Source organism: Squalius cephalus (assembly GCF_949319135.1).
Source record: "Squalius cephalus genome assembly, chromosome: 2".
NCBI classification, from domain to species: Eukaryota; Metazoa; Chordata; class Actinopteri; order Cypriniformes; family Leuciscidae; genus Squalius; species Squalius cephalus.
The window spans coordinates 4,650,130-4,667,787 of record NC_137123.1 but is presented as its reverse complement, the minus strand read 5'-3'; the positions used below and the strand labels follow the sequence as shown (position 1 = coordinate 4,667,787).

Genomic DNA, 17,658 nt, shown 5'->3' with positions numbered 1-17,658 from the left:
TTGAACAATTACAAAACAAAACTTACTAAATCGGTTTAAGGCCAGACACTACAGGTGAATAGAGTCAAATTTTTAACTAGCAGATATCACCATGAAACTTTCCCAGTTGATTACCTATATTAAGATGAGAAAAAACATGTATTACAAGTTTTCTGTAATTTAATTTTTTAAATATGCAAATTAGGCAATATCTAATTAAATTTGCATATCTTTAAAAAAAAACAAAATCTGAGTATTGGATAAAGCTAGGTTAAAAATTATTTTTTCATTGTGTTCACATATTAGATGGGAAAAAAATTACAGAGGGATTTATGGATATCTACTTTTGTTATCCTGTAAATCAGAATATACTGTCTATAGCCTTAAAAAAATTATTTTCGCCATGTTTTTTTGGAATAAAATTTTAGATAAATCAGGCTAGGAATAATATATCTACAAATCCCTCGGTATATGTCTTCATAATATAACTAGGTACAAGACTGAAGAGTTTGGTGTAACTCTAATCCAACTGTCAGATCCAAATATGGTCATTTCCTTTTTATCAGCAACCAATCTGAAAGTAAAAGGGCTGAATGCGCAATCTCATTGGCTGATGATAAATCTTTAAAGCCCGTTTTCTCAAAATGACTTTTCTCTCTGAAATCTCCACTTCAGTAGCACCGATATACACCAAACTCTCCAGTCTTGTACCTAGTTATATTATGAAGACATATACCGAGGGATTTGTAGATATATTATTCCTAGCCTGATTTATATAAAATTTTATTCCAAAAAACATGGCGAAAATAATTTTTTTAAGGCTATTGACAGTATATTCTGATTTACAGGATAACAAAAGTAGATATCCATAAATCCCTCTGTAATTTTTTTCCCATCTAATATGTGAACACAATGAAAAAATAATTTTTAACCTGGCTTTATCCAATACTCAGATTTTTTTTTTTTAAAGATATGCAAATTAGCGCATATTTAATTAGATATTGCCTAATTTGCATATTTAAACATTAAATTACAGACAACTTGTAATACATTTTATTTCTCATCTTAATATAGGTAATCAACTGCACTCTTAAAAGAGATGTGTTAAAAAACAACACACAGCATGTGTTGATGGTATTTTGACATATGTTGTGTTGTGTATATTTTTAACACACAATGTGTGTTAAAATGTAACTCTGGATAGAATAGCACTGGGTGGAGGAGAGTTTGTGTTTATGAAAAAAATTATAGGTATATTTTATATGGTCTCCCATAAAATGCTCTAAAATATATAAAGCAATACATTCAAATAAATAAATTCAATCTTAATTCATGAAAACTTAAAGATTAACGGGTGTTTTTTTCCAGCCAATCACATCATGCCTCTTTTTCAATGTCTTTTTCAAATGCTGCTTTCACTTGTTATTAATAACCAGATTAACTTTATTTCTGTCAGACTCTACAGAAGCTCTTATTGAGAATTAACAGGTTTTGGTGTTGACAATTCATTGAATGTTTCATTTAAAGTCACCAGAATCGTGATTAGTGTCAGCTTTATTTGGGCTCTTGACCCTTGACTCTTTAACATTAGTTTTCTCTGATTGCTGTAAATGTGTATTTATTTTAACACATTTGAAACAGCAGAAATAATCATGAGAAAAACATGTTCAGATAATAATGTTATCTCCATGAACATGTTTAATTGTTAAGATAAGCAAGAGTTAAATATTTGAAAGATTAATGTACTTTTAAAGGATTATCATATTACAATTAGCTTCAAATTGTTTTCAAAAATCGTTCGTAGAGGACTTTACAGACTATGGTATCAAACAGACCTCAAGAATCAGAGTATGAATCTCAACAATGGTGACAAATGAAAAGCTTCATGCCGCAATGCATGCTGGGTGCCACCATAGTACACATCTCATCCATGACTCCCAGCATGCATTGCGGCATGAAGCTTTTCGTTTGTCACCACTGTTGAGATTCATGTGCTGATTCTTGAGGTCTGTATTTGTCTAGTATCTGCTGCAGATTACAATTTTTGGAAAACATTTGTTAATATGATGGATAGCATGATGTCGTGTCACAAGATTGCTATAAACAACAGCACATAAATAAATTAAATGCACACCATCCATATATTTATAAACTTGATCAGAGCTGCACTTGTTCATTATGACATCATCAAGAAACATCTGATCATATTATCTCTTGCCATAATAAATGTATTTTATTAAAATACAGTAAAAGTAGCCAGAGAAAAACTAAAAGAAGAGTAAAGGGTCAAGAGTTCAAATAAAGGAGCCATTAATCACGATTCTGGTGACTTCAAATAAAACATTCAGTGAAACATCAACATCTAAACCTCAGTTAATTCTCAATAAGAGTTTGTCTATGTAGATTCATGATGTCTAATGGTGCGTTCACACCGGACGCGAATAGCCCGTCAGGCGCGAGTGATTTCAATGTTAAGTCAATGCAAAGACGCGTTAAGCGCGTAAAAAATTCCTGCGGCGCGAATGAGGCGTTTAGCGCGGCGCGGTAGACGCGAATTCGCCTCATTCGCGCGTCAAGTTCGCGCGAATGACGTGAATTGAGCGTCTGGCGCGTTAAGCGCGTTACGCGCGAATGATTTTATTTAGTGCTATTTGTGCATTCACGTGTTTGACGCGAATTCGCGTCTGCCGCCCGAGTTGAAAAATCTGAATTTCTGCGTCAATTCGCGCCGCGTTAACCAATCAGGAGCCTGCTTGCATGCTGCTGTCACATGGTGAAGTGACAGTTTATAATGTTATTTTATGTTTGGCCTCAATAAATTATTTTGTAATATGACTAAAATGCACAATAAAGCAAATAAAAACATAAAACTCGATTTCAATATGAGAGATACTCATTTTGTATTGAATGCTATTTATTCCATATCTATTCTAGATTATATGAGACATTATTAATCTAATGTAAAGACAACAAACACAATTTAGTGTATAAAAACAACAACAAAATCACAGGACAGGTTTCACTTTTGAAGGCTGGCTCCATTTATTATCAAAACAAAAATAAATGACAGATTAGGTGCGGGAGAGGGTGAACCTCGCGCCGGGCTGTACAGCGTGGGCTCGTCAGGCAGCGACCACTCGAGGCCGAGGCTTATACGGCCTACGCTGTCCTCGTCAGCGTCCTCATCGTTAGGTCCACCGAACCTACCTCCTGGAGCAAATTGTGAAACTCCTGAAACCCTCCGGAGGGTCTGGTGGACCCGAGTACAGCCACGATGTCCCCAACGCAGCTGTTTCTGCTCTCCAGAGCATATACGAGCGGTGACTCTCTCGATTAATGCTAATGCTAATGCTCGATAAACATCTAAAAAAAGATGGCCGCCAACACTTTTCGAAACTTTCACCTCTGACGCGCGTAAATATCGCTACAAACTTTTGATTTTACGCACGTCAATTTCGCTCTTGATGCGCGCGAATGCACACAAAGTGGTCAAGCGTATAAATAGACGCGGCAGGCGCGAATTTGACGCGCTATTCGCGTCCGGTGTGAACGCACAGTAAAACATCCAAATGTTCAAACAAACTCTTTATTAAACGTCACTGGACTCCAGAAATACAAGTTAACAATACGTTTCAGTTTTCATCCAAACACTCAGTTGTAAAAACACAGAAAGTGACTCTGGCAAATACACACCGACTACAGTCACATGATGTGACACATATCTGACACAAGTTGTGTAACTATAACACATTAGTGTGTAAAAGGTTTTAACACACTTCTGTGTTAAGAGCAATAACACACTGATTGAGTTAAAAGTAACACAAAATGTGTTGTCCTTAACTAGACACACAGGTGTGTTAAGATATAACACAGGTTGTGTTGTTTTAACACATTCATTTTAAGAGTGTTTTAATTGGTCACAAATAGCACATCTATGACACAAATTGTGTGATTTATGACACATTAGTGTGTTAAATATTTTAACACACTCACTGTGTTAAGAACAATAACACACTGGTTGAGTTAAAAGTAACACAAAATGTGTTGTCCTTAACTAGACACACAGGTGTGTTAAGATATAACACAGGTTGTGTTGTTTTTAACACATCCGTTTTAAGAGTGTGGGAAAGTTTCCTGTAGTGTCTGGCCTTAAACCGATTTAGTAAGTTTTGTTTTGTAATCGTTCAATAAAACCATTTTTATGTGGTTTTTGTATGGACTTGGAGTCATTTTTACTCAAAACTAATAGCTGGGAGAGATTCGGCACCCCTAAAAACCCCTAGTTAGACATCTCAAAAGGTAATATATAAAAAAAAAATAAAAAAAAAAGGTAATTATTTTTACCCAGGCCGTCTGGGCACCCCAACTTTGATTGCCTCTCCAGGCGTTTCCCCGAGGATTTGGCCGTGGATAAATTGGGAGGTGTTACTAGACACCTATAGGAACACATGGTAAAAAAAGCTATTGGTAAGAAATTTTTTTGCAGATTGGCAAAAAAAATCCTAACTTTCCCTAACTACATGGCTTGGTTGAATTCTATGCGGTGTGTTATTTCTTGATAACAGTCCGCTGCTAAGGGTAACTCACTGTTGCCATGAAAAACAGAGCGTTGCAATGGACGCAGGATTCTAACCATAGAGACGGTACAGACTATTTTCTTTAGCGGAAGCAATACAGTCGTTTCTAAAACAATAAACTCCTTTTTAAAACAATATTTTGTGTCAAATTATTGATTTATTTGGTGAGTAGCCATGTAATAAGTGGGATAATGTAGAGCGAGGCGGTTGTTATAGCGAATACAACCCCTTCAGGCTGATTCAAGCTCCGCTTCGCATCGGTGTCCTGATCAGCCTGTCGGGGTTGTATTCGCTATAACAACTGCCTCGCTCTACATTATCCCTTACATACTACAGCAGCTGTGTTTTTACTGTGATAGTTGTAATAAAACCATAGTCAACCTGTTTAATTTTCAATGCTGGACACTTAAATGATGCTTACGAGTACAAGTATCACATTATCATGTTTAATTTCTGAAATTTGTTTTAATCAAGCAGCTAAATTTAAGTTTTAGATATTGGTAATGTGTTGTAATGATATACTTACGGTAAAGAATTTAAACATAAATGCGCCTAATCATATGTTTATTTTATATCTGTAATTGATATCTACCGGTGTATTAATATTCTCAGAAATTGCAATTATTTTCTTATTCTGTGTAGTTCTGTTCTCCTTCATCATAAATAAGTAATTTTGGGTTTAAATCAGTGTAAGTTCATTATGATTCAATTCATATTTATTAGTATAGCGCTTTTCACAATCACAATACACATCGTTTCACAGCAGCTTTACAGAAAATGCATGAGTCCACATTACAACTTAAAGGGGTCACACATCACCATGTCTTTTAAAATTTGAACACATTATTCTCTATTCCCAGCAACGGCTCAGGCCCTTTTTCAAAATTCTGCCGCGCCACAGAGCGCCATTTAGTTTTATATTAGCTTTCTGATAGCTTTCTGCGTAAAGATTTGACAGATTTAAAGCAGTCAGTCAGTGATAGAAACATTTCAGCTTTTACCCAACAGTGCCTCTAGGTGTCGCCAGCTCTGTTCAGAAAGAATAAAACAGCAGGACTGATTTCTAACAGCAGATATTAAGGGAAAGCATGTATTGGCATCAGTGTGGAGGTGTAAAGCAACCCCAGAGTTTCTTCGTATAATAATATTAATTCGGCATGATGTGGTAAATGACCGTGGTGTAATCAGAGTGAATCTCCTCGTTGCTGACGGAGTAACTGTGGGTAACTGGACTGGAGTCGATCCACATGATGAAACGATTCCTATGTGAACAAGAGCAGAGAAAATGCGAGGTTAAAACGAATGTGTATTTCTGAACAGCAGAGGGTGACAAACTCAGATTTACATAATGTACAGTATTTTGTGTGTGTGTGTGTGTGTGTGTGTGTGTGTGTGTGTGTGTGTGTGTGTTTGTGTGTGTCTCTCACCATGTTTACAGCTGTATTTCAGCCAGACGGATCAAGCCCTCAAACAGAAACCAGAAGAGCCTGAAAACACACAAATGGATTGTCAAGGTGAGACTATGACATCATGTCCAAGCATTCATACACACACTGTACATCACACACTCGTTTCACATCACAACTCAAACTGAGCAACGGATCTGTTGGATCTTACCAGACTTTCCTTTTTCCATTCAATAATGTCTTACAAAAGAGGAAAAGCAGAGAATAAAATGGGGCTGTTAAGCTTAAAAAAGCAGAACTGCACGTGTATTTCATGTTTAATACTGTATGACGAAACAACGGACACAAAATCATCATGCATATCCATAACTCGCATATGCTATCATCGGTCAGAAGACCTGTCCAGACCTGAGCTTTTCAGTGCATAACGATTTAGATTTGGATCAGTTTTGTATTTTCATTGTATAGATAAGATCTGCGTGAATGTTCAGAAAATAGCCTTTGTGCTCCACACAGACAGAATAAAGCTTCAACACACAGTCAGGCGGATCTAAACACTTCTGTAGACAGTTCTGTCTCTACACTAAAAAGCTAAAACACAAAAGCCGCAGCCAGTTTTACTTAAACAAGCAGGTTTTTTATGGTCACTGTACGTACTAGTTGGAGTGAGTTGATGTTGATTGGTGAGCGAGACAGAAGTCAGATGTGTGTCTCTGGTTTCGGCTCCACACCAGTAAACTCCAGCATCTCTCACGCTCACATTACTGATGCTCACTGTGAAAACTCCTGCTGGACCGGCAGAAAACTCAAAGCGTTTCTTCTCTGATGAACTGATGCTTTCACAGATCTTCTCCTTGTTCTCTTTGCAGATGTGTGTGAAGGTCTCGTCGTGTTTCTCGGGGAAATTGCAGGTGAGTTTCACACTTTCACCAATAATAGCAGATGCGTTGCTTGATGCAGGAAAATGATCAACTATACACACAAAAAATATGAAAAATATGTAATATCAGAATTTTTTTAACTATACACAAAAAAGATAAAAACATACAATATAAAAATACGTATCTTTCTTATACTGTAAGTCTCTAAAATGAAGGTCCTCCCAGAAGCTCTTTACCTTGATTTACTGTCAGTGTAATCTCAGTGAACAGATCATGATCAGAGATATTCACTCCACATCTGTACGTCGCTTCATCAGCCGCGGTTAAATCACTGATGAAAACCTTCAGACGTCCTTCACTGGAATCATCAAACATGTGCGTTTTATCATGACGAACCCACTGATTCTGTCCATCAACGAAGATCTTCTGTGATGAATCTTTCTGGATAAACTTCTTGTTTCCTTTGAATTCTTGTGGAAATTTACACGTGATGAAGACTGATTTACTGGAGTAGGCCTGAACCTGGACAGACGTTTGACCTGCAAAATTAGATTTATTTCTTGATTCATTACATTATTAAAAGTCAGGAGGGATTTACATTCCTTATTTAGATCTGTAAGGATTCTTTAGTTAAAAGAAACTAAACTCACCATAAACATTCAGCTGAATCTCTTTAATGAAGGTTATGTGAGTAATTGATTGATCTGAAGGTCGATGATCTGATCCGTATCTCTCCACTCCACATAAATAAACTCCACCGTCCGCTGCAGAAATATCTCTAATGGTTACAGTAAAATGATCTTTACGACTGTCAGACAGACTGAACTTCTCCTCAGATGATTGTGATGATTGTGAACTGTTCAGAACATGGACAGGATCCTCGTTCAGTCTGTAGAAAACTTTGGTGTGTGTTTTAAACTTCTCATCATATTCACAGCGGAAAGTGATCGTCTTTTGTCCAAGATCCCCGTCCTGGATAACAGACGTCCCACAACGAGACCCTGAAAACGATTTCAACAAAACCTTGTGACATGAACTTAAATCTAAAATATTATTAGTGTTATTAAAGGTGCACTAGGGAACTTTGGCCTCTCTATCGCCATCTCTGTGTGAAACATACAACGTCATGATCCTTGCAGTGTTTTCCTTTAAATGTGTATTGTGGTTGTTTTTAGGTATATTTATAGTTGCCTGAGATTAGAGCAGTGACATCCTACGTCAAGACATACTGACAGAGAAACACACATCTGAAAATGTCTGAACAGATAAATTAATAAGAATTAATTAGTTATTAATTAATGTAATTGAATTAATAAGTTACATATATTTTTTTATTTTTACAGAGGAAACATGAACATGCAAAGACATAAAACCTAAAACTGACATTTTCCCTGCATAATCAAACCTGACAGTTCAAACTATGGATTATTATTATAATCTGACCGTTTTGTAAGGCATGGAAACTGTTTTGATTTTTTTTTCAGTAATTAATTTTTGTTAATTTTTACTCAAAATCTTCCGTACTGCACCTTTAATACTATAATAAATAATTGCTGTAGGAAGTTATAAAGTGTCACACGTATCTTCACTCACCACTAACGTAACATAATGATTCCATGTCTGATTGTTTCCACATGTATAATCCCCATTATCCTCTCTGCTGAGGTTCCTGATGAACACTGTGAAGAATCTGCTGTTTCCATCATCATACAGAGCGAATCTCCCGTTATAAACCCATCGACTCTGAACATCAGTACTGATGCCCATCTTACAGCGCCTGTCTCTGCAGAAATACTTCACTTTATGTTGATCATTAGTCTCTCTCTGGTTTGAGATCATGCACTTGAACATTAAACTCCCTCCAGTGCATCCAAACACTCTGACACAAAGTACTTGACCTGCCAAACACAAGATCATTTGCTCTGGGTTATTATATATCATCAATCTGGGTAATATAGTATATTATTTGACCCAGACTGAGCAATGAAGAACTGACCTGAGATCAGGCAGAGGGTGATGAAGATGAAGAGGATGATGGCAGCCTTCATTCCAGATTGACTTCAGTCTCAGATATCCAGAGAAAAACCAGATCTGATCCCGATCCAGTGAAAGCAAGAACTGATCAAATGTGTTTCTTGAATGCGATGTAAGTCACTATCATTAGAAGTGCACAGATCCTCCGTCAGTCTTTCTCACGTTTCTTCTTCCTTATTCTCTAACGGTTCCACCCAGATCTGCACTGCTAACAGGGCGGAGAGTGTTGAGATGTGTGTGAAATGTATATGTGTGAAAGACAAGCAGAGAAACCAGCGCAAGTTTCATTTAAAAACAGACGTTAAGGCAGGCGACACATCCAAATATGTGAATACTTGTTTATTTACTCATTTATTTAATAATGTACTTGTTAATTTACAGGAAATGCACGAAATTTGAATCGCTGACTATCATTTTGCGAACAATTGTTTTTAAAAAAAGGAGTCACGTCGAAACACTGAGTCGGTGTTTTGAGTCAACGAAAACGTAGTGTTTTGAAAACACTCTCCAAATTTGATGAATTTGAAAACACAGTTTTTCCATCACCATGTGTGATGACTGTGAAAACGGAGGCTTTTTGAAGACGATGACGCATTTCTAGTCATGTGATGCAGTCATGTGACCAATTCAGCCAAGATGGTGGACGACATCGTACAGGAGTTGTTTTTTGCTGCTCTCCGCTTTGCCAGCCTTGTTAAAGAGTGATGTCAGTTTGTACATTCTGCAGATATAGCTTTTCTTCAAAGGAGACGGAGGTTTACTCGCAGTTGTTGTTCAGCGGCGAAACTCGAGCGGAGATTTTGGGATAACTTTGTGTGTGTGACTGTCGTGCCCGAGGAGAGGCGTGAAAACTTTAGGATGTCTAGGGATTCTCTGTGTCCTCTGAGTGTTACGACCTCACATTCAAGGCCAGACAACATGACTGAGATCACCGGTGGACGTTGTTACCAGGAATGTAGTGGAGACTAAACGCACGTAAACGCCGTTTGCGCACCTCCCAAAATTCGGAAATAGCGTTTATCCACCTCTAAATAGCCAATAGTTCCTAAGCCATTTTAAATTAAGCTTATGTCGTGTTAGTTTTATATTGTTCATTATTAGTTTCATAGGTTGTTAAACCTAAGACGAAGTCTTTCATATTATGCTGCATTACTGCATCAGTGTGATATCATTAGTTTGTAAAGCTGTCAATCAACCACGTGAACCACATGACCATAAGGCTGTCCTTCTGCAATAACGCTGTCTGCGTATACTTCCTCATTCTGAGCTACGAGACAAGCAAAACTAAACACATCTCTTCATCTGATTCAAGAAGCCAATAAATGCAGGATTCAAGTATATCAAGTATATCTGGTTTGTGTGTGTGATTTCTGTTCGATTTTGGTTATTTTATAGGAACAAAGAATGTTTACAGTATGCATGCTAGTAAAGATAGCCCCTAGCTTAAGGATCACTTTAAGCCCCTAGCTTAATCCTCAGACAGTCTTCGTTTCGGAGTCACACCCTGGGCCTTCCCGGTCAGAAGTGACCGAACACCTAAAAATGAAACTTCCTCCATCCCAGTAAAACCAATGCAATTTATTTTTGTTCTATAATATTTTTTCTTTTTTAATTTTGTATTTTGAGAGAATTTTATTTAATTTATTATATATATATTATTATATATTATTTATTATAATATTTATGCAATATGTATGGTCTATTTTTGCCATTGAAAATAATAAAAAAATGATATATATATATATGTATTTTTTTTTTTTAATGCAGTATTTTAGTTTAATATAGAGTCTAGGCCTTCATCTGTTTTAAGCAGATTAGCACCATCTGGCGAGAGTATGGAGAGAAAGCGTAGAACCATTGTGTAACCACTAGATGGCATCTACAGTTCTCTGTGGAGAGGCATGTGAATTCCCCAGCTGTTTATGGACACATTTACTTTTTTTTTTTTTACAGAATTTGTAACAAAATTCGGGGGGGGGGGGGGGGGTCAATTTCCCATTAATTTCCTATGGGGGTCATTTTTGACCGAAGACCACAAGTGTGACTATTTTTTTTACGACGACTTAACATGCTCGGATCATGACCTAATTTTTTTGGTGTGTGTTCACATACCTAATGCCATAAAAGTCACCAAATTTTTTAACATTCCAATGAAGCTGTGATTTTAAAAAATTCAAAACAGATTTTTTGTTATCAAAATTTATTGGTGTGTATGTGTATAAAAGTGTGTTTGTATGTGTGTGTGTGTGTCTTTTTTGCACTCTTGATGTTGTAGAGTGTCACCCCTTTACAGCTGTATACTTTTTTTTTAGGATTGTGGCCGATTTGTAGATTGTACACACAAAAATTCAGAGAATGAATTTTTTTTTTTGTCAATTTCCCATTCGTTTCCTATGGGTCGGTCATTTTTGAGGCTCACTATTGGCCGACGCTGGTCATGTGTGATGCGTGTGACGTACAACACAGACGCGCTACGCAGTTACACTACGTGAAATAGCTCGAGACCAGAGAGAAGGAAATGAATAGTGGAATAAAGCCGTTATTTTTGTTTACTTTTTGCGCACAAAAAGTATTCTCGTCGCTTGATAAACTTAAGATTGAGCCACTGATGTCACATGAACTACTTTGATGATGTCTGTATTGCCTTTCTGGACGTGAACAGTATGCTGTCCATTGACTTTCAATGGAGGAACAGTAAGCTCTCGAACATAATCTAAAATATCTTAAACTGTGTTCCGAAGATGAACGGAGGTCTTACGGGCTTGGAACGACATGAGTTTTCATTTTTGGGTGAACTAACCCTTCAATTGCAATATGTTAATCTTTTTAAAAATTATCTTTAATTTATAATACTCATCTTTCAAATAATGAACTCTTGCTGAACTTATCAATCTTACATGTCCATGATGATAATATTATCATCTGAGCATATTTTTCTCATGATTATTTCTGCTGTTTCAAATGTGTTAAAATAAATACACATTTACAGCAATCAGAGAAAAATAATGTTAAAGAGTCAAGGGTCAAGAGCCCAAATAAAGCTGACACTAATCACGATTCTGGTGACTTTAAATGAAACATTCAATGAATCGTCAACACCAAAACCTGTTAATTCTCAATAAGAGCTTCTGTAGAGTCTGACAGAAATAAAGTTAATCTGGTTATTAATAACAAGTGAAAGCAGCATTTGAAAAAGACATTGAAAAAGAGGCATGATGTGATTGGCTGCCAAAAAACACCCGTTAATCTTTAAGTTTTCATGAATTAAGATTTAATTTATGTATTTGAATGTATTGCTTTATTTATTTTAGAGTATTTTATGGGATACCATATAAAATATACCTATAATTTTTTTCATAAACACAAACTCTCCTCCACCCAGTGCTATTCTAGAGTTACATTTTAACACACATTGTGTGTTAAAATATACACAACATGTGTCAAAATACCATCAACACATGATGTGTGTTGTTTATTAACACATCTCTTTTTAGAGTGTTCAAAAAAAAAATTGATGTCATGATCCGAGCATTCTAAGTGGTCGTAAAAAAAATAGTAACGATTTTGGTATTTCGGTCAAAAATGACCGACCCATAGGAAATGAATGGGAAATTGACAAAAAAAAAAAAAAATCTCTGATTTTTTGTGTGTACAATCTACAAATCGGCCACAATCCTAAAAAAAAGTATACAGCTGTAAAGGGGTGACACTCTACAACATCAAGAGTGCAAAAAAGACACACACACACACATACAAACACACTTTTATACACATACACACCAATAAATTTTGATTACAAAAAATCTGTTTTGAATTTTTTAAAATCACAGCTTCATTGGAATGTTAAAACATTTGGTGACTTTTATGGCATTAGGTATGTGAACACACACAAAAAAAATTAGGTCATGATCCGAGCATGTTAAGTCGTCGTAAAAAAAATAGTCACACTTGTGGTCTTCGGTCAAAAATGACCCCCATAGGAAATTAATGGGAAATTGACAAACCCCCCCCCAAAAAAAATGTTTTAAATATTATTTTACATAAAGTGTTATAATTGAATGAATTACATTTTTTGTTACAAATTCTGTAAAAAAAAAAAAGTAAATGTGTCCATAAACAGCTGGGGAATTCACATGCCTCTCCACAGAGAACTGTAGATGCCATCTAGTGGTTACACCATGGTTCTACGCTTTCTCTTCATACTCTCAAGTACACCTGGCTGCAGCCTGCAGATCGGGGCGGGGCTGCACCTGGGGCGGGGCTGCATGTGCAGCCCCACCCATAACGCTTCTTATTGATTAGGGGCAAAGTGATGACGTCGATCGAGGCGGGGCCGCACCTGGTGCTTCTCATTGGTTAGTGGCACAGTAATGACGTCGACGCCACGGTAAACAGGAAATGCGGTTGAAAACGCATTCGCCATATCGCGTTGACAGCGCATGCGCCGTATTTGCGTTAAGTGGTGACGTCACGCGTCTTGAAAACGCATGTGCAAATTTGAAATAATACTTTAATAAAATGATAAAGTATTAAAACAACTCTAAAGTAATAATGAAAGCAGCAAAAATTGGTAGAGCGCATATCCATAGTTTTAACTATGCCTGATCTAAGGTAAACATAAGGAATTACAGAGTAGACTATATATTGTGAAATATCTGTGTAGTATTTTAAAAGTTTTTCACATTCTGTTGCACTTCACGGTGTAAATTACCTTATATATTTCTTATTTTAATCATTCCTCTGTAATAGTTATTGTTTATTTTTGTGCATTAGGTTATTAGAAAACCTCATTTATGCCAATAAAGTAGTTTGAAGTTAAACTAACTACATTGTCAATCTCTGTATCCCATATTATGCATGCCAACTCAAAAAACCAAACTCATACCAGTGATAACTTTTATTTCAAAACAAAAATAATTGTGTAAAAAGAGATATGCACACATACAGATAATCACGTACATCAACCGTACACACACGCGTGCACACACACACACTCGTGCACGTACACACACACACAGACAAGTACGTACACACACACACAGACGCGTACGTACACACACACACACGTGCGTACACACACGCATGTACGTACGTACACGTACACACACACACACATACACTCACACACGTGTACACTCACACACACGTACACTCACACACGTGTACACTCACACACACTCACACACACACACACACACACACACACTCACAAACACGTACGTACGTACACTCACACACGTACGTACAGTCACACACGTACGTACACTCACACACATATGTACACTCACACACGTACGTACACTCACACACACACACACTCACGTACACTCACACACACACATACGTACAATCACACTCACACACACACTCACGTACACTCACACGTACGTACACTTACACGTACGTACACTCACACACATGTACGTACACTCACAAACACGTACGTACACTCACACGTACGTACACTTACACGTACGTACACAAACAAACACGTACGTACACTCACACACACGTACGTACACTCACACACGTACGTACGTACGTACACTCACACACACGTACGTACACTCACACACACGTACGTACACTCACACACGTACAAACACTCACACTCACTGACACACACGTACGTACACTCACACACACGTACGTACACTCACACACGTACGTACACTCACACACATACGTACGTACACTCACACACACAATCTACTCAGCCTGAAAGAAAAAAAACAGTCAACCGAGCAACAGCCCTCAGCCTCCTTCTCAGAATAAAGTCCCCGCAGGACTCCCCTTCGGCCATCACCCACAGACCCAGGTGGGCAGTCCTTGTGTACTTCAGTGCAGTGCAAGCACAGAGTCAGCGAGTAGGGCACCCGGAACTCTTGCCTATATTGTCTGGAAAATGCACTCCACTTTGTTGTATTTTAGTTCAGCAATATGTAAACAGTTCACTTTAGAACAGCAACGTAGAGACGAGGTGAGTAGAATGAATTAACTTCTTTATTTTACACTACTTCACAAACTCATATCAACCATGACTACTCTACTTTTTCCTTCCTCTCTTCTTCTCTCTTTTTCTTCTCTGCACTTGAACTCACTAGTGCCCTCTAGTGCAATTACACAGAACACAACATTCCCCCCTTACATAAAGTCAGTAGGTGACTTATTCAGTATTTAACCCATAAGGCCGTATGTTTTAAGACATCAGCAATACTATAGTAACACTTCTTAACATTCTGCATCACTGTGAGTCATTATTTAAACCTCTTGATTAACCTAAGCAGTATTATTTAGAAATACCATTCTAAATACCAATCAAGTACCTTAACACCAAAGAACAAGTACATGTGGTTTCAACTTTTTTTTTTTTTTTTTTTTTTCTTTCACAATCATGTTGTCTTTTGACTTCACTACGTTATGAAGTCTTTCATCCAAACTGGTGGTTTAACAACTCTTTCACTCCTTCTGAGAGTGACTGGGTGATTTTGAGCAGGCAGATTGGATCCCTGAACAGTTTTTTCAGTTTGATCTGGGAATTTTGTCAGTCTCAGTCCATTCCATTTCTTTCCATCGCTAAGCACAAATGAACTTGGTCCGATCTTTTCACGAATCGACAAAGGTAAGGTATACTTAGGACTTCCTTTAGGAGCATGACCTGGCTTTCTGACTCTTACTTGTTCCCCGACCTTGAAAGAAACCGGTTTGGCTCTCCTCTTACTGTCTGTGTATTTCTTACTTTTCTCCTGTCTTTCTTTGACAGCCTCTTGTACATCAGCACATTTGTCACTTTTCTCTCTCACAGGAAAAATGTCTACCTTCGTTCTCAGTTTCCGGTTATGCAAAAGTTCAGATGGGGATACACCGGTAGTAGCATGAGGAGTAGCACGGTAACTCTGAAGAAACTCAACTACTGACGGTCTCCAAGCTTTTCTCATTTGTTCCGCCGATAAGATACACTCTTTCAGTACTCTGTTCCAACGTTCAACTGCACCATTTCCCTGCGGGTGATACACACTTGTACGCAGGTGTTTGATACCACGTTCAGAAAGGAAATCCGAAAAAACTGAAGAAAGAAACTGAGGTCCATTGTCTGTAACCACAAACAAAGGGTTTCCTTCTCGTGCAAACACAGAGTGTAAGAAAGACGTAACAACCTCAGTAGTGACATGTGAAGAAAAAGCAACTTCTGGCCACTTGCTGTAATAGTCCACCAAAGAAATTGCGAAACGACAACCTGATACAGCATGTTCGAAAGGTCCAACGATATCAAGACCCAGTTTTTGCCAAGGTCCATCCGGCAAATCTACAGGCTGTAATGGAGCAGGAGCTGTCTTTGCAGATTTATCGTTCAGTTGACAAGTAAGACAGGTTGAAATTACTGAGTGAACTAACGCATCCATTTTTGGCCACCAGTAAAGTTCACGTAGCCTTTGTTTGGTTCTGACCAAACCTTGGTGTGTTTCGTGAGCCAGCTTAACCAGGGTTGAACGAAGAGAAACAGGAACAACGACACGATGTTCGCCTCGCATGATCAATCCGTTGTATACAGACAGTTCATCCCGAATGAAGAAAAATGATGATAGAGCTGGGTCTACATCCGTCTTGTTGTGTGGCCATCCATTCAGTATTTGCGTTCTAAGTAAACTCAGCTCAGAACAAGATTCGGAAGCCTTTGTGAAATCCTCCATGGATACTGAATGTAACCCTGCAAGGACTGCGGCAACCATTTCTGGTTCCTCAATGTGCTCAGTTGTCACCGGTAAGGGTATTCTTGACAAGCAATCTGCGGCCTGGTTTTGAGCACCAGGGCGGTATTCAATGTCATACGAAAAACACAGTAACCGAGCCGACCACCTGGCTACTCTCATTCCAGCACGTCCAATTCCTTTTGTAGCCAGCAAAGTAGTTAATGCTTTGTGGTCAGTACGTAACGTAAAGTGATGACCCCATAAGTACGGGCGCCATTTCTCTACAGCGAACACGCAAGCTAAAGCCTCTTTTTCCACTGTAGAGTATTTTCTCTCGGCCGCGCTAAGCGTACGTGAGGCAAAAGCGACAGTGTGTTCTACACCATCTGCATGGAGTTGTGTCAGAACTCCCCCAAGGCCATAGTCCGAAGCATCAGTTGATACGATCGTAGGAAGAGAAGGGTCAAAAAGTGCAAGCACTGGGCTCTCCACCAGTATAGCTTTCAGTTTGTTAAAGCATCGGTCTGCTTCTGCAGTCCATTCAAACAAAGTTTCAGGAGCATTTCTCAAAAGAGCACGTAATGGTTCCACCTCCGTGGCAAAGTTTGGGAAGAATTTACTGTACCACGAGATCAATCCAAGGAACGAACGAAGAGAAGATAAGTCGTGTGGAGTAGGAGCATCGACTATAGCTTCGATGTGAGCAGTATCTGGTAAGATTCCTTCTTTTGAGATCACATGACCCAAGAATTTGAGGGAGGTCTTGTTGAATGTGCATTTCTGCATGTTCAGTGTCAACCCAGCATCTGCCAATTTCTGAATGACAGTGTGAAGGGTTTTGTCATGTTCAATCTGTGAAGCGGCGTAAACTATTATATCGTCCAAATAGTTTCTTACACCTGGAACACCTTTTAGAACCGTCTCCATCATTTTCTGGAAAGCTGAAGGAGCAGAAGCTAGTCCGTAAGGAACACGACGAAATCTGAAAAGACCATCATGCGTGATGAAGGCAGTTAAGTCACGGCTGTCAGCATGTAAGGGTAGTTGATGGTACGCGCATGTTAAATCAATAGTCGAAAATATAGCTGCA

General features: G+C 38.1%; 1 protein-coding gene across 1 annotated transcript; it reads right to left on the bottom strand.

Annotated features, from left to right (window-relative positions):
* Positions 1-5,256: 5,256 nt before the first annotated feature.
* Positions 5,257-9,060, bottom strand: LOC307154529 (polymeric immunoglobulin receptor-like). Its single transcript, XM_079864542.1, has 6 exons — positions 8,437-9,060; positions 7,494-7,844; positions 7,080-7,382; positions 6,620-6,934; positions 5,984-6,043; positions 5,257-5,818 (listed from the first exon to the last, which is right to left on the bottom strand). The coding sequence occupies exons 1-5, from the start codon at positions 8,477-8,479 to the stop codon at positions 6,015-6,017; spliced, it is 1,041 nt and encodes a 346-aa protein (XP_079720668.1). The 5' UTR covers positions 8,480-9,060; the 3' UTR covers positions 5,257-5,818; positions 5,984-6,014.
* Between the last annotated feature and the right edge of the window lie 8,598 nt (positions 9,061-17,658).